Source organism: Varroa destructor, unplaced genomic scaffold (genome assembly GCF_002443255.2).
Source record: "Varroa destructor unplaced genomic scaffold, Vdes_3.0 BEIS01000006.1, whole genome shotgun sequence".
In the NCBI taxonomy this organism is placed as follows: domain Eukaryota; kingdom Metazoa; phylum Arthropoda; class Arachnida; order Mesostigmata; family Varroidae; genus Varroa; species Varroa destructor.
The window spans coordinates 3,623,276-3,650,111 of record NW_019211459.1 but is presented as its reverse complement, the minus strand read 5'-3'; the positions used below and the strand labels follow the sequence as shown (position 1 = coordinate 3,650,111).

Here is a 26,836-nt window from a genome sequence, read left to right as displayed (position 1 = left end):
TGCAAGATAAAAAAAACATCAAATGTTGGAATCAAATTAGTTGCCATTTTGCATATACATTTAGTAATATATAACTATATAGGAGAGTTGTATACCTGTCAGTTACTGCTTAGTATATTACGTGATAGACTGCTACCGACTAGACCGGGTGAGGAGATGGCTTTAACGGACTACCATAGGTACAATATGCCTGTATGCTCAGTTAACCTAGGTTTACATTCATTATTATGGGTTATATTTACATAAGCCAATCAAACGAGTTCTTATTGTGACAGTATCCATCTCATAAAATTGGTGTTTTTTTTTTCCTTATTTGAAAATGTTTGCTCTATTTGTCTAGTATTGTAAGTTTGTCAATAACGTATGTTCTATTGAAAAATACTTTCTAATAAGGAACATTTGTCAGTTACTTGGATCCCAAAGTATAATTATATGTTTTAAGTATTTTCTATCGATATTGGAAATTTACTCATGATATATAGTACATTTGGCAGATATAATTATCGCATGGCTAGTTTACATGTAGAAATGTGCTCTTAAATAGAAAAATGGCAGTAAAAGATTTCTCTTTCAGTATTCATTGCTATTACTTCTCACTTAAGCATTAAAAGAGCTACTGAATAAGGCTTTAGCGGTAAAGGTTCTACGAGTATTAATAAGAAGCTCATTGATCAAACAATAGCAAATACGTATACTCGGTTCAATTTCTAAGCTTCACTTATTTTATCTAAATTTACTAAATGACGGATATGCATTTAATCCTGCACGACTGTTCGACGAGTCGGCCAAGATTTGTATAGAGAGACACCTATTTCTCTCTGGCCTTGTTGGGTGGCAGACTATTACACTGGTTTATATAACCCTGTCTTGTGGAACTGACTGCATCATCCACATCATAATTGCCATTAATCGATATCTTCGCTGAAATCAATAACTAGTTATGAGCCGTTTTTAGGTAACAAGGTACTAGAAAGCGTACTTGTTTGTCTGGTAACAGGCTTCTCCATTGTCGCTTTAACCAAATGTTGAGCCGTATTTGCTACGATCCCCCAGACGTTGCCATCTTTCAACTAATTGGTCTTTAGGTTCGCCAGAATTTTTCAGGTCTCTTTTTCACGAAGCTAATTACCTACTTCCTAAGCTCAACGTCCGTGTCGAGTGTTAAGTCATGGAGATGTCCTTTCAGTGAACGGAAAAGACAGTGATTTGTATGTCCATTGCACCCTAATCTGGAAAACATGACCTTCCGATTATGGCAAAATGATCTCCTAATCAAGCTTTTAGTTATTCGATTATTTTAAAGAAATTCCTCCAAGAAAAAAAAAGAAAGAAGATATTGAGAAAAAAGGAAAGTGTACTTTTCAAACGAGCACTAATGGCACCCGACGTGTTTATAAGACAGATTCAACCGATACCAGCATGTATTTAGGGTAGACGATATGATAAGGAAAAAATGCAATTTTGTTTAATTACACAAATTATGTGTGTGTGTGTGTGTGTGTGTGTGTGTGTGTGTGTGTGTGTTATTGGCGGAACTTGAAGCCGTAGGTCTTCAATTAGACGCTTGACAGTCCGAACACGTTATCCATTATTTCATCACGATGTTAGAACTACTTCATATAGACTCTTAACGACAAGGTTTTACATTTATAACGGCAGCGTGTTCAGCTGTTGTCGGGAACGCAGTACATTATGGTTAGTAAGCTCATCTTCTACGCTATGAGGAAGAATGAATTTCTCTCGTTTCAGACTTGTCGGTATATGCGCAGGTAGCGTATGCGTAAATGTTAAGTAGAGCTATATGAGTGCTTTGATAAAATCATGAAGTGAGAACTAACGAAAAGCGATATATTTATGTATATAACTAATTATCTAATTATTTCTAGCGAAAGAAAAAGTGGAGAAATAATGGCCAGTCGCGGCAACTGGTCGTCGGCTAATTTAGTCAACTCGATCTGAGATCTGATCTTGGTAATTTCTCGAAAGTCGACGCTTTGAAAACACCATGTAAATATGGGAGAATAGATGTACATATTTTCATTGTTACTGATAATTCAGGCGATCATAAAATTATTAGGATGTATGTAAGGTATCTTTTGCAAGGTGACACTTCTATTATACTTGTTTTCGTAAGAACTTGAGTGTTGATAGAGCTGAACTTCCGTAGATAAATGAAAAGTTTTGCATCTGAGCTCGAGCACTCTGAAGGAATAAATAAAGCCGAAGTAGACAAAAGGACTAGGCCTGTAGACGTTTGCTCTTTTCCTCGGCGTACGAATACAGCAATTTCGAATATTTTCAGTGGTCTTCTTCAAACCGCTTCTGAAGACAAGCTAGAGATGGTGTTTTGGAGCTGTTTTAGAACATGAAGCTTTTATTATGTGAACTAATAAGTAGCGGCAGGCTCGCGATCTCAGGTAGTAAACGTTTAACTGTATGTCAAGCTTATTATTTAGTTACAACTATTCACCAGCATTACGGAAGTCCGCTGGTTAGAGCAAGGGTTTCGTTGACGGGACGGTAGTGAACTCATATCAGTCCTAAGATTTTCTGAGGGGGATGTTTCATTACTTGTTTGAAATATCTCCAAAAGTCCCCATGTCGTGAGTGCGTATCGGTAATGCCGGTTATGGCGAACTCGCACTGCTTAAATCCGCGTCCTGCGAATGTGTTGGCAGATCAGCCGCAGAGCGACGATATAAGGCTGGCCGGCCGGCCGGCCGGCCGACCAACAAATAGGTCTAGCGTTATGAAAAAATCGAAACATTATTCAGATCTGTTACTTCTAATGGATTGGACGACTGAATAAAACTACGTATGTAACTTTTATAATTATCTTTATCTGAGTAAAGAAGACGGTGCGTTCCGGCCGAAATGCAGCTGCCAAAAGGTTTACCTTTATCGTCGGCGCTAATTTTGACACGTTTTATATTCAGCTAATGCGCTTCTCACTAACTTTTCAGCGCGATTTGCAGGGTACTTAGGGTATGTTAGCGCAGTGCAAAGATAATGCTCGTATGCAAACCTTTGACTGTGTGTTGATCCTAAGTAGTGTAACCGAATGGCCTTCTTCCGCAAGGACGATTGCGTATTTTTCGTCGAAAAAAAAAAGCTCGTCGATTTTTATCGTTCATAACGAACGAAGCTGCACGGAGCTAAGAAAGAACGCCATTCCGTCAAACAACTAGAATCTATTTCGAGGAGTTTTTGCAGTTTTCCGGAATCACGACAATAGTGGGACTTCGCTGTATGACACAAATGAAGATCAGGCCCACTAAATCAAGCCCAGTTAAACGTACGAGAATGACCATCTCATTGCAGACCCTGATGCTCTTACGCCCATTGGCACAAACCTTACGACGAATACCTTAGTTGTTTTGTGTTGGGTCAGTTCGAGAAATACGCCGCCGCCGCCGCATCCGCTATAACATTCCAGTTGTTGTGAGCACTGAAGGTGAGACGAGCACCTAGAAACGACAGCTGAGGGGTATCAGTGAAAACTAGGGATAAAACTGTGAGGAAAATAGAGATGGACTTTACGCAGCTCGAATCTTAAAAAAAAACAGTTAGACTCGAGATTTGTTAAAGGCGGGTAATAACGAATAACATTTATTTACAGCATATACAGCATAACATAATTAGTGTTGTTACATCAGGACGGGACGAAGTTTAAGGACAATTTTTTTTTTTATTTTCGTCATGAACGGACAAATGGGGCAGCCCCAGAAAGGTCTGATGATAAATTGAGCAGTTTTTAGAACGAGTTGATATATCCTTAACGGAAACGAATGGCACCGAACACGTCTACTGTGCGTGCTGACGGCGAACGTACATAATACGGATATATAGTATTTTGCAAACTATACTCAGATTAGCCTTTTCGTAGTAGCCCCATTATTATACGAAGTGAGTAATAAAATTCTAGGCTTTCAAAAGCTTTGTATATGAATCTGAATAATCTCTCTGTGAAGGGTTTGTCCCAGTTTACTTTCGCCTTATACCAATTCCGTAACAAGCTTCTAAAGCTAAAGGTTAATGACGAAATTAACCTGCTACCTACCCTGCCTTCAAAGAGAGGCATGATTTTACGTAGTTTTCGTGATCGGAATAGTTTATGGACCACTTTTTTTTTAGAGGCAACAAGCATGCGCGGAGCAATTCCATGAACAACGTAAATAGCTTGATGATCTTATTTGAAAAGGCTGCACATTCAGGATAAGGAATAAACCCATGTCCCATATATTCTATACGTTTAACACTGCAAGCAGAAACTGCAAATTAGCCCGAAATAGATAACCCTAACCTAAACCTTTTGTGTAAACGCTTTCGGATCGCTAAAATATCCAGGGTTCAAACACAGCAGTAACTAACGGGAACACTAAACGAAGACGTTTTCTCTGCTCAAAAGAGTCGGTATCTGACTTATTCGGCGATGCAATGTGGTTGAGCATATTGGTGAGATGAACTGGGCAACTGGGTTCGCAACGCCGTCCGCAACCCACTAGTTACATCACTTGTATTGTATTGTATAGACTTGACAGTGAGAAGCTCTATTTGTATATATATAAAATCAACTACATTAGGAATACCTTTAAGGACCGTTAGGAGCAAGCAATTTATCATTTCGCCTTTCTTGATCTATTATTCAGTGGTTCATTCTGAGAGGTCTCACAAAGTGTCAGCTTTAAAGTCTCGTTATCGCCTTGTGTCTCGGTCTCCTCTTTGGGCATAAGACTAACGCCCATAAAGGCTATTAAGGTATTGTGTCTCAAAAAAAAAAAGCCAGAGCAGTTTCCCGTTTAGTACGGAATAGGCAGCGCTTGAGCTCGGATATGGAATATACTAGGAGTTAATATCGACTTTTACAGACGACACAGAGGATCGATGCGCAAGCCAATGCGGACCGCATGTGAGATCCAGATGCGACTTCGTTTTATCTAGAGATCATACCGATTTTTGGACAGCGTAAATGATACGTCCTCCAGATTTATCACCAGATGATTTTTGAGTTGAAGGTACGAAAGCGGGAAGCGTCGTTGTTCTCGTATCGTTGAACGCAATGTCAGTGATTCGCTCTGCAACGTGTGTGTGTCTCTCTGAAGAAAATTATGTAAAGCAATTGCACTAAGTAAAACATTTATTTTCACAATTAATGTTACCTGTTCACCCATCGACACCTGCATAAACATCAGCTGTAAGCTTTTATCCGCCGTGACATTGTCTTGTACTGTTCGATAGCTAGGGATCGCGAGAATCATGCCTACCGTCACAAAAGATATAATGGCTGTATATGTGCTGCGTATGATTGTACGAAGCAAGTGTTCTTTCTTAGCGTTGCTCTTTGAATATCACCAACTTCTAATTCAAACATGAGAATTCTCCAAACATGATTCTGAGCCTGTGGAAAAACTATCTGCCTTTTCCCTATATGTATAGCTTTTCATTTCTGCTTCGTAGTATGGGCAAAGCTAATAAAGTCCCTAGATTAATTTTCCCAAGTCCTTAATGCCAGCAGTGCTTTTACACTCATCGCTCACTCACTAGCTATCGGTGATCAGGCTGTTGAAACTTGTAGAAATTAAGAATGAACACTAATGTAGCATTCACAGTCTGGCCTAAGATGATTGTAACTGTTTCAATGGCTGTATGGTACCGAACAATACTGAACAGCTTTAACGTCTAAGTCGAACGCCGAGTATCGCCACTGTACGGCTAGTAAAGGCTTTCTGTTTGTTCAGGAATCTTTTATGTCGCTTAATGGCCGGGGCTCGAGAAACAACACAAATAATTTTTAAAGGTAATAAGCGATAGACTGTGTCGTATGTGGTCTATTGTCGACCATGCCATCCTATTTGGCTACCTCAAAGGTAGTCATCAGAGCCATAAACCCAGGAATCAATCGAAATATGATGACCCCGCACCATTTCGTTCAGCAAAATAGCACAGTCTAATCAGTCATAAATGGGCTTTCTGAGAAAGATCTCTGGGCAGGTGTGATAACACGAGCACCAGCGCAAAAATACCTTATTTTTATGAAAGAGAAAGAGCCTAATTTTTGTACGTTACGTGTTCTGGCTTTACGTTCATACAATCTTGATCAGCGGCAACAACGAACCTCCAGAAATTCAATCATCTACTCAGTCCTTCAATAGATTGCGCTTATAAATGAAGCTTCATTGAGGTTAGTAAGAGGCGCGAAATCTGGGTGATGTGCAAGTAATGCTCAACTTGCACTCGGCATACTCGGACCAAATAAATAAGTAACTCATCTCGTAAAGGAGTTATCCATCAGCTCATAAAATCCATCATGTTAAATCAGTTCGTGGTCACCCACAAACAAAGTGGGACCCGTACGCCCTTGTACGAGAAACGGCCAAAAACAATATGGCCACTATTATTCACAATGAACATTTCAACGTGACAATATCGCAGACCCAGCTAAGCGGAAGAGAAGTAGCGGGCGACATAAGCCTCTGAATGTAATGACGGGCGTTACAGTGGTATAATTATTTTTATAGACAAATTTTCTATAAAGGATCCCGTTACGCCAGTAAATTTCCTAAAAGTGGAGGTAGTCAATCACTATAAGCAATCAGCGTACAGGCCTGGAGGCGTAAGCAGAACGCGTAAGCGTTTAGACAGGCTTATCAATCTCTTCCTTAATGAGCTCGACTCATCGTTGTTCTCCACTGGAATCTCGTACAACTAACAATTGTTTCCATGCACAGTTGATCTAGTAAATATTTCATGTCTCTATTTCGATACTACTTTAGCTGATAAGCGCTACAGGTTCTCAATGGGCTTCAAAACGATCTGCATCTTCTCACGCTAGTCGTATATAGCAATGGCTTCGATAACCGCATCTCATTTTTCGACTCTTACTTTTTGTGCTATTACCTACCTCTACCAAAATATGCAGGTATCAGCCTCATGATACCCTCTCTGTCATTGTCTATCTAGCAAAGCAATACTACATCGGCACTTCTTCCTTACCAACAAGCACAAGATGCCAGAAGGATTAAAGAGACATAAAGGCAGCTTGTTTGCAGAGTCATGGAGTGGGGGAATTTAGATGTTGGCCAAAACAAGTTTCAACACTTGTGGCAACGACTCTTGCATCCTACTAAATTTGTCGAATTTTGAAAATGTGTCCAAATTTAGGGGACTCCGTGACCGGTATAAACGTAATCTTTAAAGAACCATCAACTGTCCTTAAATACCCTTATCGTAAGTTCTTCCCGTCACAAATAGTTACGAAATTGAAAATTAAAGCTTCGTTAAAGCTCTGTGCAATCTAAAATCAAGCGAAATTGCGCGAATGGCTGTAACATGTAAAAAATTTTGCATCGCGTCAAGCAAGTCAAAACGTCCGTTCCCTTAGCTCGAAAATGTATAGTCGGCGACGTTGTACTGACTCATCGTAGAACTCTTGTCAATGATTTTAATTGATACCTGCAAATTAGGTCTAAATTTTAGTGCCTATAGGATTTTTCGACTTAAACGTCACTAGGCTTTACGTGGTCTCGGCTCCAATTGACATCTCATTTTCATTAGGGTCGCGGGCAAAGCTCAGATCTGTGTCCTTGCTCGACTCCATTCGAAACCTTGGATAGAATAAGGGAACACGTAAGCCCGCAGCTTTCATTTGGGAAAGACATGATCGTTGCTACTTCAGAGCACGTAATAAACACAATTATCCCAGATTGCGTTTAGGCAAAACGGTCTCAAGCTAGCCCAGTAAATGCCAATCCACAAGACGAAAGTTAGAGATGATTCAGAGTCCCGTTTACACTAAACGAAATAATAAACAAATATCCACGACGCATCTTGAAGACTTCGGCAGAACCAGCTCAGCTCGAAACGTTCCGTCCCAAAAACCATTCCAGAACTGGCAGAGACTGCGCGTTATATTGTTGCGTCCTGTGCTGACCTGATTGTCAACCTCAAGCGTGAATTTAATTGCGTGTACATTGTCATGGAAAACATGGCATCAAAGAAGTTCAACGCCAAGCTTTAATTTTTCCACGTTGATGGATTACACGGTCAGCCTTGTGATCCTTTACTGATTATCTAAACAAAAGGTTGTGAATCATTAATGCGAACCACAATACCTTCCAGGATTCTCTCCAGGATAGGATCTTCGCCCTCGAATAACACAGTGTCGCGCAAATAAAGTAGTTATCAAGCCGAATGAAACTTAAGTGTTATATATTGTGCGTACCGATGACAAGTTCCTTGTAGCGACGCTTTAAAAGATGCCTCCGCTACAAGGTTCTTTCGCGGCTTTCTTGGAAGCATACTAGATCACTAGTCTTGCTCAGTATTCTACAATGAGCGTTTTCTTCCACATCTTAACGCCTGAGTTCTGGCCACCTTGTTTCGATAAATGGATGAACCTTATTTAATCAATCTCGTTAGCTTCCAGGTAGTGGAAAATATACTTTTACGCATGTTGAGCGTAGATGTATAAAAACTAATTTGCTATAGTTGATCTTTCACTAATAAATAGATCTGATAATGATTCAAGAGCACACGCAAGATCAGCTGCCTTCTGCTCTCCTAACTACCTAAAGCATTCGGGAATGTTTAGAAAAAAATCTCAAAAATTAAGTTTCATCTGAGTGTGATCTATATCTGAACATTTGGCATGGACACAGCCGGAGAAACAGCTTCCTAGTTCGTGTCCGGGTAGTCCGATCCGCAATCCGGCGTTCCTCGAACTTCAACGTAGCAATCAAAAACTTAAACAACAAGAAAACTTACCTTTAACTTCTCTTCTTTTACAGCTAAAAGCGAGCACAGCTGGTGCTCTGAAAACAGCACTTCGCATTACTATAGCTTGTTTAGATCCTATACTATGAACAATACAAAGCTATCTGACAATGGGGTTGCTGGTCAAAAAACGAAAGCTTTGAGACACTAGAAGAGATTGACTCCTCTCAAGTTTTAAAAGCGCGAAGCAAAGGATCTGTAGTCTTGCAGATCATCACTCTAATGAGTATTTCCCAAGCCCTGCTAAAGCAGTTAAAGCGAAATTAGTCGGAGCTTTGGCGTCCATTAACACCCGTGCGTGAAACGTGGATGGCGCCTTACTCCTGAAAACAGGGCTCGGTGAAAACGGTGGCCTGCACAAGGTGAATTGGCTCCGATGAAAGTAATGGTTGTCTCATCGACTGCAAAAATGAAACGTTTCAGTATAGTCACAGACATAAATTAATCAACAATTCTGAAAACGGGAAGCTCTAGGGGAACATCAAGAGGATACGACCATATTTTATTAATAAAAAAAAGCATTGCCCTAGCGAGACAAGACACCATCTCACACTTCAGTTGTTGCCATCTTTAATTTTACGAATTGCCGAATTTACGAATAGAACTTCAACTTGATTGACTATCCACCATGTTTCTCCAGATTTAGCCCCACCGATATTTTCTATTGTATTGGCTTAAAATTTCGCTCAGATTTTCATTGAATTAGGAGGTTATCATATTCATAAACGCGCATTTTATAGGTTGAAGCGCCAACTGTCATTCAGACAGACTAAAGGCTTGCAAAAAAAAACTACGTTTGACAAAAAAGGACTGAAAAACGAGCTCTTATTTAGATGAGGTTTAGACTTCAATCTCCGTTTAGGGAGATTATCAAATCATCATGATCGTCAAATTTTAATCTCGCGTGACAGATGCGGATTAAGTTAGTTTTTTCATACGCGCGTCTATAAACAAGCCAGTTATGTTAATATGTTTTTGCATTGGAGACATGTATTTCGACAATCATATCCCTGTTAGTTTTCTGAGTAACCTTTCAACCGCTTCAACTTGCTCAGTTAAAGTTGAGTCGCTTCCCATTATAGGATACAGTAATGCACAATACCACAGAATTTAACATAAGCTGATAAAAAAAAAATCCCAGTCCGACCATTTAATGCCAGATCGCTTTTTAAAGTATATAAATAAAAAACAAAAAAAAGCTAAGTGTCAGATATATCGAGCTTCGTGAGGTGGATAGTTTATTTAGGAGCACGGTCTGCACACTTCAGACTCTTGAGGACATGTTGCATCCATTCGAGTTATAAAATAAACGCGCACTTCATGCTCTCGAGGAGAACTATGGTGAAAATATCCTGTACATGCCTGTGTGTCAGCCGCAACACGCAACTCGCTATCACTAGACCATAGCGGTCTTGATTCAACAATAAGGCCTGCCGTAGTACCTGATGAATACTTAATGAAACGTTGTATAACTTGCGCAGATTTAGCTTTATATTTGTTAAATGAACAATGTGGGGGTATCGCTAATATGTGTGGTGTATATACGTTTATTACAAATTTACGAATGCAATTATCTCCTGATCGAGATATATGCAGCACATTGTTATTCGTTCAGAGCTGATCATATGGTTCACCGAAGAGAGATGACACGCAAGCGATTGAACAATATTATCAAATTTACTGTTTGTACAAAACTCAAAAAGCTAAAGGCGATGCGATATGAGGTCGTGATATGACCTGTCACACCGAAGCTTCGACTTCGACGAAGCAAACAATAAGAGGGTTTCGAGGCATCCTCTGCAGATAGCCATGACTAGATACTACTGTGCGTTGATACGACTGTTGTACTCCAGACGGTCGAGGGGACAGCTACACAAGAGATATCCTACTGGTTTGAAGAGAGAGAGGAATACGCTACATTTCTCTCGTTTCTCCAGTTTTCCCCGCCTCCGTCCTTAGCTGCCTCCCTCACGTGAGTGTCTTACCCTACGCTTCGATCCTGCCGCTAGGGATACGATCCACTTTGTAAAACACTGACAGGCAATCGGACAGGACACAGAAGGGCTTCCCTTCACTACTGGTATGCTTCGCCGATAAGAAGCGTAACCTAAAGTACATTGGGATTTTAGGCTTGGACGCGTGTTCGTAGCTTACGAGCCGATGGTGATGCTGTGGACATTTGCCTGCCCGCATCGGGTCCCAGTTCATTTGTCCATACCTATAAGCACCGATACGAAAGTTCCGATAATCGACTTCGGATAAAGATTAGATTAAGGACATCATTTGTTCCTAAACATAAAAAAAGCTGGATACACGAAAAACGCCGAGTATCGTAGGTGTATGTTTGTAGCAATGGTGGTAATTGCTAGATTAATTTTAGATTACTGCAGATCAGTTTGAAATATAGCTAACAAACGCGTTTAGGTTTTGTCCATTGCGTAGAATAGTTTGTACAGCATGTGTATGAATAAACATATCCTTACACGTATGACCGTCATACAAACACATCTATCTACATGATGGCGTTGACGCAAACAACTTTTAAGATGTTCATACGTTTTAGATGCATCTTTATAGATACTTCCGTTCATAGATTCGCTTCTTTATCTTTGAAAAACTATAACGGATGATTGCTTGGCGTAGATAGGTCGCATATACGTTGACAGAAGCAACTGATTCATAACCACCTATTAAAAGCATCAGTAAAATGTCAGACTTTTAGCCCTAGACTGGAGCAATTTCCAAATGAGTTGTGTCGTTTTCAAAATTTCGCGCACACTAACTTCAGCTAGATAAAATAACTTTTGAGTAACTAATATAAATTGAAATTACATTGAGCAGGTATTACTCTCAAGAAATAGCTATATTGATGTAATACTAAATAATTACACACGATTAATATAGTCCAGTATGGCTTAATGCGGATATGTAATGGAATTACGTAGGCAGTGATTGAGATTCCACTCTGATAGACGACACTGTATTCTTTTGATGAGCACCTTAAGAAACCTATCGTTTGATCCTAATACTTGCTTTAATTAAGCATTTATCTCATTGCTAGATCAACTCATGTAAATATTAGATCTGTTATTAGTTCTTCTTCAAGTCATCAGTTAGACTTTGAAATTGAAATTGAAAAAAAAATAAAGATGAAAGACATGCTCTGTGTTATGCTGACAAGGAGCCACTACTACCACTGCTGACGAACCTTGAGCCGCCAGCATGGCCAAAGTCGAACACCCCTTCCATTACTACTACTACTGCTCCGGAATCGGCCTTTTTGTTGGAAGGCTCCATTAGGTTGAGGGGGCAATGTTGGGCCGAGTCGGCCAGATCTGCGCAACAATTCTGCTTAGCTTTAGCTATAGTGCGTCAAAGCACCATTGTAGCTTATACATTATTGACGTTCACGTCCGACAGGTTAGCCCTTCGCTGGCTGCCTTGTTTGAGATCAAGAAAGATCAGGGCAATACAATCAATCCAGCAGCATAGAGCAGGAATCACTTTGGTCGCCCGTCCGTCCGTGCGTCCACCCAGTCAGTCAGCCTCTATAGATTTCGCCTGCTTTCGTGTCCTTCCGTTGAGGTATATTTAGACATTTGTATCCACCACACCCCGTTGCGCTACTACAAGGGCTCGCGTCGGTCTCGTTACAGGGCAAGAAGCAATAAGCGGCGGCCTTTCAGGTCACGGTTTCGAAGTGGCTTCGCTGACTGCCTGCCAGCCGCAGAATAAAGGCCGATTATGCATAAGCAGTAAGTGACCACGGAATCGCCGGCGCTTGCGTTCGATGGTAGAACTCTGAATAGGAAGGTCATGGAAAAAGGAGGCCACCGAGAACGGGCGAGGAAGAGAGCGAGAGCAGGATGCGTTCAAGCATTATCAATAGAATTCTAACTGATGGTCTGCTCGCAGTTGTAGTAATAACGGTAGTAACATTATCGAGTCAATAGAATTACAAATCGCGTATGGTGGTTTTGACAGAACATCTCTCGCGGCCGTAACGCCATCGATAGAACGTTGAACGGAAGGGGAAAAAAGTAGAGCGAAGACAATTACACTTGTGGAAGCTGAGCGTCAGATAGAGCCACCAACTTCGCGAGAGTTTCCATGAATGCAAACACTCAGCATCAGGGTTTCTGTTATATTCTTGGACGATGTTATTCGTCCACCCAGCAAGAAGCAGAAAACAGAAATTTCACACGATTCAACTCCTCTCGTTGATCGTTGTCGCATACAAAATTGAGCGATCTTCATTCCTAATAGGGCATGAGAGGGGCACTATAAAATTGTTTATCTTGATTAATTTGAAAAAGTACAAATTAATATTGTAGCTCGTCTGCTGAAATATAGCCTTTTGAGGCAAACATCATGGGAAAATATTGGAACCTTTTAAACTTCTCATACTGCCTAATGGCCCTATATATAAATTCCGTTCGTATAAAGTTTAAGTTCATGCTATTAGTTGAACGCAAATCCGATATAATGAAAATGCCGGCTACTGCCACTTAGCCAAGTACGAGCTTTCAGCCTTCAGCAGCATATGAGTCGATATTGAAGAACGCGATGTAAAAGCTTCATCGAAGGCTCAGAGTTCATTGTTCCAGTTATTTGCAGTGAAATGTTGCCCACACGAACGTTTTGCCTATCATCCAAACTATCTGACGATGCTATACAACAGCTGACGATTTACAGCACAACCAAGATCCTCCAGCTGGCCTACCCAGGACAAAATGGGACACTATGGACTATTTGCTTGTTCTGTTGATCACTTATTACAACCGCTCTACAGTCTTAAGGATTTACTCCTATCAGTGCACATGCATTTTGAAAATTATTTTAGCTGATCCACTTATTAACTTTAACGGAGGTACTCTCGTTGAAGGCTTCGAGGAAGCAGGACTTCGAGAAATAAAGAAGTATTCCATGGCACTGTATTCAAGAAATAGGTGAAGCGGCTTGTAGTTACCCGTAGCATGACGATGGAACCGATGCTTGGTTGTCCATATACGTTTGTTGCATCGCTGCGTGTTTTTCAAAACTATGTAATGTTTATTTTTTCAGTTATACTTTTGTAAGTATCCAAATGGGTTTCGCAAAGATTTGTAATTACACAAGGAGCGTATAATTACGTTTTCAATAAAGCTGTTTAGTTATTCTAACGAAAACGATTAAAAAAAACAAGAAAAAACAATATGCTCATCATTATTAATCTAATCACGAAAATTACTTTATTGTTTTCAAAGTCTTTAAAGTTGGCGGGCATTGTCTGTTGACTAAATCAATTTAAAACAGTGGGAGACTACTCTTACCGATGTTGTCCGTCCTATATAAAAGCGAAACCTGTTTAAGGGAGTTCAACGGAAACGAGACAGAGACGGTAGGAGACAATGGTAGTCACGGTTCGTTCACCTCGAGAATGGGGTGGGGGTTGTCTCGAAAGCTTGCTTTCGGACACAGCTTATGGCCGGCAGTTTAGAAGATCGGCTTCCAAGCATGCTCTGAGCTGTAAGTACACGAACCAATTCAAATTCGAACATCTTGATTCAAAAATAACACAAAAAGCCATAGTAACATACACCTAGTATATAGATTTTAACGGATGCGTTTCATCATACGTTTTCAGTCGAAACAAAGCTACTCCTCTACGATTAGCCCCGCTCTGCCAATCAATTGCTCCGATAATAACACTGACGTAGCAAAACCAATGTAGGCTAGAACACATGGGCAAATATCAAACCAGATCTTGAATTTCAAATTCAGAATAGAAAAACGGAGTATATCACGGACATATCGCCCTTATTTCTCTCAATACGCTCTCTCCTCTGTTCAGCTGTCCAATTTACCTAAGAAGATTTTCTAAGGCAAAAATAAATGAAAGATAATGAATCTCATATCGGATTCGAACTATTTCATATGATCTGCGCGATTAACACCATACTATCCACGTGTTAGATATTTCGTCATTAAATGTATTCCTATATATTCCTATATATCAAATGTATTCTTATATATTAAGCAATATAGTTCCATAATTTTGCACAGTGGTGCCGCTAAGGCACTGCACTGCAGCACTTTGGTGGGGATATCCATGTCAGCAGAAGTTAGTCCGTATAGAAAATTCAGATAAAATCTGTGAATTTTGTATCGGTGATCGTCATATCATTTCGTACTCTTCTTGTTTCCGTAAACAAGAACTAGATTACGAACCAGGTATGTCGGCAACCATGACAACAGCACGAACCGACCCGTATTAAGCACAAGACACCCCTAGAAGGACAACTCCAGTAGACACGGTAAGTAAAGAGCAACAGAATTAGCGAGCGGGCTTGTCGATGTGTATAAAGTTCGTAGACAGCATGGGCCTGCGTGGCTTGCCTACAAGCCTATCAATTAACAGCAGAGGGCCTGGTTACGTTAAAACCCACTGCGAGCGTTTTAGTGAGTTCCAGTTAACCGTCTGCATTACAAAAGGGGCAGGGGAATCGGAGGGCAAATTTCAGTGGCCGACGTCTGTCCTAGGTACATAGTGTATGGCGTCCCGTATCTGTCAACTCTCGAGAGTGCAAAAGAACAATCGATTTCGATAAGGAATTGTTCTATACAAATGTCTGTAAGTGTTTTTGGATTAAAATTCTGCTTTAATGTAAAGCTAATGCAGTACTTGATTTTTCCACGAAAACGTATATTTTGTTTTGTATTGTAACAATAAGGCCTGCATAGAACATTGGGTCTCGTCACTGAAAGTGCATCAACCTGTACCGATCGGCCCAAATGCATGACATAATAGCATATACAAAACCCACGTTTTTAACTATTGCGAGTGAATTTCTACCACTATGCTAAAGACACCAAGAATCTCCAATATGTAATATAAATTTAAGTTAGTATTAACTTCATTGCTATCACGCGTTAAAAACGTTCGACCAGAGCCTATCTGTTAACATGACGATCATACGCTGACCAGCTTGGGTAACATGGGGTAAACTCTGTTGATGTCGAATTAACAGTGTCAAGCGTGTTCCATGGCTACCGGCGTTCTGAGCGTGCCTCTGGATTATTGGTTCGTTATTGTCTAAACCTACCTTAATCTTATCTGCTCCGAAGCGTGCTGAAGCATACGATAAATAATCATAGATAAAGTCAGTCTCCTAAATCGCAAACCCCGATTTTATCCTGCCAGAATTTATTCGTTGATACATGATAACTATACCAAAGAATAGAGTAATGAAACTTTTCGAGAGGAATTCCGCCTATTAATAAAAACCCCTATTCCATATCTTAGAAAGCCCTTTGGCTTTTCTCAGCCAATCACTGCATTCCTCCTGCTGAACGTCATCCTCTATGGAAAAATATGTAGTTCGCGTCTAGCAGAGTACATCCGTCACAGAACCTGTTGCTTGTCTGTAGTGTACATGATAGAGGAAGGTTAGGGGTGTGGGACGCCGACCTGGGATCGACCCATCATAGTGGCAACTCCAGATCGTGCGGTCGGGCGAAAGAAAGTTGGTGAGGAGTCGAGATTCGTTACCCGTCGTAAGTATTGCCTTTTCGGGTCACATGGACCGAGCTTTACGAGCAAGCGTCTTTCTCCACGGCCGGATGGAGCTACTTTGAATGCAAGCCTCGTTTGCCAGTACCAAGTTAGAGGCTACTGGATGCTGTTAGTCCGTATGTTTGAATCGGTAGCGAGTAACAACAAGTGACAACGGCCAGGAGTGACAAATCGTTCCCGAGGCTGAAATTCGCTGCTTCTATTGCTAGTCAATTGTCGAACGAGTATTATTAAATAGCTTGAACTAGGCCAGTACTGAAATAAATTTCAAGCCTCTTTTTCTTATTAGTCGGCCGAAAAAATCGCTAATTATTCAGAGCTCTCTTGTAACATCCCGTTACCTATCAGTGTCATGGTATCCAACGAAGCTATAGTAAATTTGAAGCTTCAAAATCCATTAGGTAAGCGATGATCGCCTGGCCGGCGTCAGAAATCACTTCCTTTATCGGAGTAGGTCGGCAACAAAACAATACGCGATGGAATTTCCGTAAGAACCAATCGACATACAGAGAGTCGTAATGCTTTTGTAGCAATAATCCATTATAAATCATTATAAACATTCCACCAATGGAATTTGCTGTGGCATCATGTTATCACTCCATATTTCTATGTATGAATCTCGAATAAGGAATTTGTCATCTAAGGCCAAGTCGTCTAAGTCACAGTAGGTATCGAATCCCGGATACGTACACACGTTCAGTGCCTATCGATACGCATGGAACGAAATTTGACTTTAGACAACTATCAGACTCTATTTGTTTGTTTGTCTAATTGATTGCGTTCGAAAACCAGCAGAAGGCCATTCCGCCATAGCGTTTCCGTATCATCACAGAATAGGCCGCTCCTCTTTTGGCTAGCTGGGACCATTAACAGTGTTTATTGTAAATGGACCAAGCTCTTCGACTCAACGACGGTTCAATACTGTACTAGTACAAGCTTGAGCGAACGCTGTAACCCTGTCGTTCGGTGTATCCGGCTCTCCATCCGCAAACGGCCACAGATCTTTAGGGGCAAATATAAAGACGGACACGGTATCTGCTAATCTTATCCTACTTGCAGCTCAAGTCCCTACTGACCCTTTCTCGTTCGTAGCGCGGTCCCAATCAAACGAAAAGGGTATCGCCGAGTGGGTACCATCCAGCATTGACTCGATCTGTGCAAACAGCAATTTTGTCAACTAATTTACTCAGAGTCCCGAGGGCGACGCGGTTGACACCAGCAGTGCATCTGACACTACTGACTTCCCTCGCATGCATCTCGCTCCGTCTATGTGCTGATGCCAGCCATTTTGGAAAACACAGACGTAGTTAGGGCAATGTCATATATAAAAAGAAAAATAGAGAGGGGTGTGCCAGAAGAGATGTGTAACTGACCATCCTCTATCATGTCATTTGCTTTTCGGCACTGCGTAATATGGAAGAGCTATCGTCATCCGACAACGATAGCTTATTCCCATATGGTTAGCTTAAATTGACACCCCGCTGTCTTAATTCTTCTTATCCACTGCGGCTATGCGAGACGTGTACGAGTCAGTTACTCGATCTGTACGATGAGTCCTATAGGAATGAATTTGTTTCGTCTATCAGTAGTCCCGATATAAATCGAAAGCCGCATGCGGTACGCTGCACTCCGAACGGCAAAGGCCAAACACGGCAATGTTGTCTCTACCACAGAAAAGCAAATTAATCCCAATTGAGCTTGGATCTCTCTAGGGAAGGTTACGTTCCTTTCGATGAACTCTGTCCTATAAGATTCAGTTAGTAGTATAGATAGTAAGATGTTCAAACATATGTTATCTATATATACTTAGATACAAAGTAGCCTAGCATAGAGGCAACGGTGAGCTAAATCACATGGTATGTTTTCTAAATACGATTCTCATATGCCCGCCCACTTGACGACTGGATATAAAAGCAATACTATCACGGGCCATCTAAATACGGAAAACATTGCATCGGGGCAGAGACTGAATGTCCTCCGATGCGAACGCCGATGTGCTATTTTTCGTCACGGGTTTGTTCGAATACATCTACCGTAGAAAAGTTTCAGCTAAATTATTATCTAGGATCGGCTGTTCAGAAGCAAGTTCTAATACGGTTAAGTAGAGTACGAGGTTCAAAACTTATCACAGCAAATGCACTATTCATCCGTCAGATCTTGAATCAAATCTTTTTTGTGAAAACAGACGATTTTTAAAAAGTCAGTGGTATTCTATACAGTTGAGTGGGTCTAGTTTTAACAAGCCGAGGAACGATCGTCCAATTTAAAAGAAATGACATATAAATATATACAAATTTGTGTAGGACTGTTATGTATAAACAGTGTAAGAGGTGTACAAAAAAAAATTTCCCAACAATGTCAGAGTCTGTCAAATAACAAACAATAACGAAACCAGTAAGCATTATTGGATCAAAGAAGTATCGGAAATTGACCCTTCTCTTAATCGCGTATTCTTTAATCGTTCAGATCGTTGCAGAAATCTCTGTTGACTCAATAAACGTGCGCTATCGTTTGTTTCAATCACTCAAATGATTTCCAAACTAAATTGAGGGAATAACGTTTTTTTTAGGTTCGTTCGACCGTGTCCGTGCCTTTTTCCTTCAGGCGTTTGCTGTAAAAATTACCTATAGGCATATGTACATGCTGGTGCAATATAGAAATCAAGCTTTTCTATGAAAAACGCAAATCAACGAGCGGCGCTCCAGTCGTTACATTATCGTGATGGAAAATCCTTACTTTCCAGGAGCTCTGACCTATTTCGTCACTCTTTTAAAATAATCTTAAAAATCCTTAGAATTACTCGTCAATGGCAATGTAACGACTAGGCACGAACTCAAATGCGCAACGCCCTAGTGTTGAGAAAGACGGTAAGAGAAGATTTGACTTCAGACCTGGATCTGCTGGCTTTCGTTGGTTGGGATTCGTCTTTAGAGTAATATACAGATGACTGAGTTTTTGTCTCCCCATCAGATAAGTTTAGGTCTTATCACCTATAGTGACACCGTGAAGGAAATCCTGCTCCTCCTTACGTCCGTTCATATTCTCTTCAGGTTCTCAATCTGGATTTGTTTGAAATTTTCAGCACAACCTGAAACCGTTCGACATGACTCGTGTGAAATGTCTAGCTCTTGTTTGCATGAGTTATGTTGCACTCGCAACTGGCTCCCAGGAGGACTCTGTACCATTAGCACCACTTGTGAACATAATACGGAACATAATGGACGGTTTTTGGCACTTTATCCGCGTTTTTTGTAAAAAGCAAAATACGGATGAAAATGACGTTTTTCTAAACGTCAACATCGCCGTCAAATAATGAATGCGAAATAATATATAAATGCACTTCATGTAGGGACTCAAGCTCATTACGCTGATAACCACTAAACGTTATAATTTCTCAACAGACGTTATAATTCCGTAATGACAAAAGGTTTTTTTTGGTCTCCAAAGAGCCAACATGCCAAGAATTGCATTAGAGTAACAGCAGTGCGTGGCTGCCTTAATGATACCCACATAAATGAAAATGGGTCGATGTGAATGTGAAATTAGCTCTGTGGATGGCAGACAGGTCGAAAAATATAATACCATAAGTCGGATCATAGGCCAATCTTTGGTTGGCAAAAGCCGGCGGTTTACAGATACTTTCTTGATCCGGTTCTACATATATATAAGCTATTATTTCTCTTCACTTACTGTTTGGATTATCTATACCTATGCGACTTTTAGCACAATTCACTTAATAAGGCCTAGAGACGTAATTGCAGGCTGCCGACCTAATCTAATGTCTAAGGCTTTAGAATAGGTTCATCATGTACAGTGCTTAAAATGTTTACGGCCATCATTACAAATTTGTCATTCTTACCCAGTTTTCAGATGACTGATATGCACAAATGCAGAAAATAGCACTCTCAAGTCGATTACACCTTTAAGTACAAGCATTTCGGTAACATTGACGAGACTTTCAAGTTTAGATTTAACAAAGAGGGTGACACATTTTGATTACCTTATATTGTAAGTTGATAGCAAAAAAAAATTTCATAAACGGATAGTAATTTTTCGGCAAAAACAAATTTGAAAACAAACCCCTAGCATCCTAACTCTTCCAGATGATTTATAATAGTCCTTGCGCCATAGCACAACGATTTTACCTTACAGTATGATAAACACTGACTTTTTATTTCACCGAAGTTTTAAAGCGTACGCTCAGGCAATTGTTAGGCCAGTGGATTATTTTGAAGCTGTATGCTATATGTATTTATCCTTACTAGTTAGGGCTATGTTTTGCCCAATTGAACATCAGAAATTGGATCAGAGAAACGTCTAATTTCAATGTATATGACGTTTGTCGTGGTAATGCCATTACCAATTGACGTTCACGTCCCAATTTCTGAGAAGATATCAGGTCGCATCTTCAGGCTGCATCTGCTCTGTACTGAAATGAGCCAAGCTTTCCAGTCCGCTGTAAAAACTATTTTGTGTTAGTCACATATAGCCACGAAACCTTCCACTAAATAAGTGATATTGCATTAGTCCTTAACTGGGCCTTTGGTGGCTCTCTTCTATATAAGTCTTAGGACTAGATACAACATATGATAAGGGCACTAGCATCGAAGGGGACCTTTTGCATTCAGTAACTAAAAATACCTCTAGCTATTTTATGACAGCAGAATGTTAAAACATCGTGTTAGCAAAGGGTGCATTTTCAATAATAATAATAATAATAATAACTGAGGACCCGCAAACATAGACTCCGTGCTAATGGCAGGTTGTAAACAAAAGCACAATTGCGCATATTTGCAAGAAATCGCCCAGTATTGGTTCCCATAATATTCATATGTAATCGAGCTACAATATAGACAAATGTTCCTATTTCTAATGTGATCACTGCGTTTTAAGTATTGCGTATGGCCAGTTTCCGAAAGCATAATACGCCGATCAAGTTCGACTGGCGACGCGGCTCAAAAGAAAGCGAAGTAGTACGGTGATTTACTTGGACACGGGTCGAAATGGACACCCTATGAGGTTCGTTGACCCCCCTCCCCCTATGTGCCGTAGCGCATTCAAGTGGAACTGTCGTTTGTAGACAGGTCACGCGAGCGTCTCGTTTACACCTCCTTCTAGACTCGCGTAAGCTAGCTATATTTCCTCTCTCTTCTCCTCAAGTTGCATACCACCACAGCTCTCAAGGTATAGGACACTCCAAACCGTAACGTCCAGTGCTTTTGCTACTGCTTCTCGCCGATGTCATTCCCTCTACTTTCTGGGCTAGCTGTTAGCATTTCAAGCTACGCCGAATTAGACAGTGAAGAGAAGCAGTGTAAACGGTTACGTTTACAATGGGATGACAAGCGCCCTCCGACCCCCCGCCGTTTGCCCTATTATCTAGGCTCCATCATGTCATACGAGAATCACACAGCCCAGAAGACCATTCACCAAAGTAGAGTGACGAGAACGGGCAATACGGGACTTCAAATGAAACAGCTGAGAACTTAAGTGGTGAAAGTAGGGATTGTTGACACAATCGTATGCAGAAACAACGACAAGCAGCCCCCCAAAATGCTGCAGCATCGTCGGCTAGCTACGAGGAGCTCGGTGGTAATGTTCTACCCGCAAAGTGCAGAAATTGTATTGTTTGAATGGCAACGGATGTACAGGCCATGAGAAACATATACTGGCAGCAGCTAGTTACTATTAATCAATGCGGAGTTCGCAATTCAGCGGCATGCGCTATTTTTCTTGTTGTTAAGCTAAAGAGGCCGAGTCGATGGTCGTCACCGGTTGCAGCTTGTGCACTGAAATTAGCACGAACTCGGAGGAGTGACCAGGGTTCAGCTATGGATTTTTAAGGACATCATCTGATAAGCTAACGGGGCCCTTAATACTTTGAGGCTTAGTGAGTATAACACAGAAGAAGTCATAGGAATCAGTACGTGAAGTTTTTTGATTGCAAATGGACCGTGGGAGGCAAATCGATCTATTAATAGTGCTTATATCTGCATAGTAAGGTGATCGAAATAGATCAGTATACAAGCATTGTACACGATTTTCTATTCAAACACATATTACATGTGGACATAATGATTTCTTGCCATCCAGAGAGGCAGATGCCCGTGCCGGAATGGGGCAACCTTTTGGCTATTTAAACGTACAAAATCCAAGGGTGTTTATGTTCGGTTGAATGTAAAGCAAAATTATTTTCTGCATCATCTTTTTTTAATCAACTATTATTAATTGTTGTTTAAAGCGGCTCGGGGTGAACATGTAGTGCTATGCTTTGACCTTGTTCTTTCACTTTTGATTACTGCTTTCTCTGGTACGTTAGGTATGTTTCAAGATGATCTTTTTTCTGTATTGATCAAAAAATTATATTCTACCATTATAATGGATAAAGCCTTTTTGAACTGCGTGTTCTGTTCTATATGTTTTGACAGAGTTTTTGCCAATTTCTAAGCAGCCTTTAACTCTCAGGTATATCTTAGCTTAGCATCGAGTTGCTTACCTTGAGTTAGTAATCAGTTTCAGTTAATATGCCGGTAAAGCGAGCTTCAGATTTGTCTCAATATCTCTGTGCGATAGGTTTGCACGTGTCATCTACAAATTGTGAGACGTTCTCTTTAACAGAGAAATCGGATTGCTCATTGGTATATCTCTATTGAAAAGGATCAGATCCAACACTGACCCTCGTATACTCCATGCTCTATATTTGTAAGCGTACTATATTTATTTAGCACTTTCGCTTTTTGTATCGAAAAGTCTGACTCGTCACAAGCTGCTTCGCTGAAGCCAATCGAGATTAGTTTGCTTGTCAGTCTTTGCGGATACACACTATCGAAAGTTTTTCTTAGACCAAAAAAAGCTTATAAAAAATCTGGAGTGTATAAAATAGTCGACTGGTTGAAGAGTCGTCAATTGTTTGTATACGATTCATTTTTAACTTTTTTACCGTTGCGGTTTTAGCAAAGGTAAAGCTTTAGACACGTAACCGGTAACTATAGTATAAGACTAGGTCTTATTTAACAGCAAATGAAAATGCTGGATTGTATATGCTTGGATTTTTCAAAGGCATGCTGTACGCCCTAGGCTAAAAGATGAATTAATTTAGATTAGTATTGAAATTGTCTCGCGCGACAAGTGTTTCAATAGATCTACGTCGCAGAGTTTTAGACAAATCTTATTTCCTATCGTGAACAGAAAAACAAAATCCTATAAAGCACAAATGTTATGTCATCGATGCTATATTATACAGAACCTCTAGTGTACCTCAGATGCCGAAGAAATGATAACGGTACGCAACATGGATCTTTACTCTACACAAACAGCTTAGTCCGTTACTCAGGTAACGATGTGCTCTGTTGTTTGATCATTAAAAAGCACGAACGTTACAGTTTTCCTCTTAAAAGGATACCTTCAATGACCTATACATAGCGCTTTAAGATCTGGTTGCCTCATTCAACATGTCGCGTTAGGTTCTGCATACGTACAATATAAATTTACTGGGCACGATACGACACTTACTTTTACATCGATGAGAAATCTATCACCTCTGCTTCTGTTTTAGTGCTGCGGGAGGATGGATATATGCGACGCGGTATTGAAAATGATATTGAAATCTAATCAAATACTCTCGGCAGTGTCTTGACCATAGCATCTATTGAAAGAGCGGGCACAAATAATAGATTTACGTGAAAAATTGTAGAGTACGATCAGTAAATTAATTGTAGAGGTCCCTAGATATACGATGTGAATTATATTTGTTTCTCCTTGACAGAATGGAGGTGGTTTGACAAATCAGGATTGTATACCGTAGTGGGTGGGTTGGTTTCTGAAAGATTACTGACTGTTACTACCGGGCTTGATTTGTAGATGTCATACGTTGGACATTATAATTTCTCAAAAAAATGCAATACATTATAATGATTACATGTGCAATACTTTTGCCAACATCGTATCGAACTCAATGTCGCCCTATTTCGTCCGAGTTGTCAGAGCTAATCGTGCCTCGATTAGCTAAGAATCGATACTTCAGCAATTAACCCACTTTGGGCAACAAAATGGGCTACGCATTAACTGCTATAATGTCCTCCCGTTATATCCGCGACTAGCAAAAAAATCTTTCTAAAAAAAAGTTCGCATCGACCGATATGTCAAGTCCCGCATGGGTAAGAGCAAATGTCGTAGTGGGAAACAGAGTACGCAGTTGTTGATTTCTTTCTCTCAACCCATGGATTCGAGATATTTCCTATTTCCTTTAACAGTAGTATTTCCTTTTGGTGTATCTCCTAAGACTTGGTGCGTAGCGGTGGATTCGTTTGGTCATTTCGGATTCAATGCTGATATTAACAGCCCTATATTAATGCAATATATTAACATACTTTTTAAATAATAAGCGTTTTTGCTTAATTGCATCCTTTACGTTACAAGAGGTTCGGTATGGTCGCAGTTTTGGTAGCGAAAGTATATGCAATGGCCAACCGATATCTTCGACGCTCATTGATCGTAAAAAAAACTGAAGTTCCTCTACAGGCTCCTATACTTTGGTTCGACCATTTTTTTTGTTTTCGCCTTCAGTTATGTATTGTAAATTCATTTGTCTGCATAAGACCTAAATCGTATTCTAGACCCAGGTGGGTATTGAAGCTTAACAGTTAGAAGCAATTTTCTCTAAATAGAGTTCACTGACTAAATAATTCGGTTGATCTACTGTAAAAGCTTCACTTGAGTTTACCAAATGGTACCCATAAAAAGTACTTTATCGTAAATCGAGCGATAAGTGCAGTACCCATTTATAGTATACACAGAACAGTCATGTCAGTACGCCTTACTATTCTATGAAGAATCTGCCCCGAAATGAATTATCTCAAAAGATATATATACAGCGAAACTTCAAAGCGTTAGAAGCAATGCTGTATAATTAAAGAAAACATGAATTAATTATCGAAAACACAAACATTTATCGATCGCTTTTCCTTAGATATAGAATTTTATTAAAGGAATTAGCCTGCTAAATGTACTGTCGTTAAGTCATGCTTGCTTCAGTTACAAAGAATGAAAAAAACGTGTTATTAAGGAAGAGTGCCTACAAAGTAGGCAAAATGTTTTGAAAGTATCGCTTTCGCCAATGTCCTAATATGTGTATGCACTTGGTCTAGGATTTAGCCAAGGCTTTAGTTCGTCTAACTTGGTAACTTGTGTGTTTATTAGGACAAAAAAAAAAACCCATTTTTAACCTATCGAAAAACTGGCAAGTAACTTGATTAGAACGCTGCAAATTGATTATTTTAGCAAAAATCTATTGAAGGTAGATACTTGGAAGCTCCAAACGCCAACAAACAGTAAACAAATAAAATTATATTATCTTTATCATGTCGTTTCAGTCAGTGGACGGCCAGGACGAAATTCAGAATGCTCCAATCGACATTATCAGCGCTGCATGAAGCTAATCTATCATCTTTCCGAGTCGAATATGAAGCAGACGACAGTGGAGGATCTCAACAGATTGTGCCGGTTACTGTCTAAAATACGTTCCTATAAGACATACTGTGTTCAGGTGGTAACTCAACTATAAGTGAGCCCATATCTAGAAACTGCAAAAAGTTAGTTACTTTCGCAACACACGGTCAAAAACTCATGGGTTAGGTGACCGATTGCGTTGTGTACGTATCTAGGGGCAATGGAGCAGAAATTGGAAAATTTCATATATATTCAGAAGCGAATACTTCAGTATCGTAGTATTATTATACAAGCATGAAGGCATGTCGTCTTCAAAACGCTTTCCCCGATCATAATAATCTCGCTGTCAAAAATGATCATTGCTTTGTCGGTGGCGTGCAGTTCTTCATTGAAGTAAGGTTGTAGTGCAGCCGATCGGAAATTGATTATTACACCTTACCTGAACTTACGTCCACTTGTTGCGTTAAGCAAATACATTTAGACACATGTATGATATAGGATATAACTAGGTCCAGGAATAATTATTTAGGTAGTGTGGGCTACCTACACTACAGTGCCCACTAATTTCTCACCCTCGTAAATCCGTCTTTGTTGGCTTCTCAATTTCCTGGGTTGGAATTAGCTCTTGTTTTAATATCCAAGTATCTCGGCTGCAATTATTCGACCGTGACGTTTGCTCATCGCTGAACGTACAACTACTTTCAACTTAGAAGTTACGCGAAAAACATGATTGTACTGACTAGGGTCTGCCCAGGGTTGAACTTTTCTAGCGTTAAAAACCAACCTAGTAAGCCGTAGGATTAGGTACCTTTGTCTACTTCTCACGCTCAGCGAATATATGGCTTTATACGTAAGATAATATTCAGCTAAATTTAGAAGGAGCAGTTTACGAATCTTCTAATATTTTTTCTAATAATTTTATACCTTACGTGTTTCACTTTTTGAAACAACCTGTGCAAATAAACGGACGTGGTATTACGTTTAGATCAAAAGCGTTATGAAAAAAAGTCAATAAGTAGATGATTTTCTATCATAATTCTGACAGTAGCAAAAAAATATACA

At 40.1% G+C, this 26,836-nt stretch overlaps 1 protein-coding gene across 2 annotated transcripts in view; it reads left to right on the top strand.

Moving 5' to 3' along the window:
* The window catches only part of LOC111253389 (uncharacterized), a 34,884-nt gene that overhangs the window by 4,513 nt on the left and 3,535 nt on the right, over positions 1–26,836 (top strand). The window contains exons 1-2 of one of the 2 annotated variants that reach the window (XM_022812704.2): positions 21,576–22,217; positions 25,699–25,828. In XM_022812704.2, the coding sequence (XP_022668439.1) occupies positions 25,755–25,828 (74 nt within the window). In that variant the 5' untranslated portion in view covers positions 21,576–22,217; positions 25,699–25,754. Of the gene's footprint in view, positions 1–21,575; positions 22,218–25,698; positions 25,829–26,836 lie in introns of those variants that run through there. The other variant, XM_022812703.2, reaches the window with a different exon arrangement.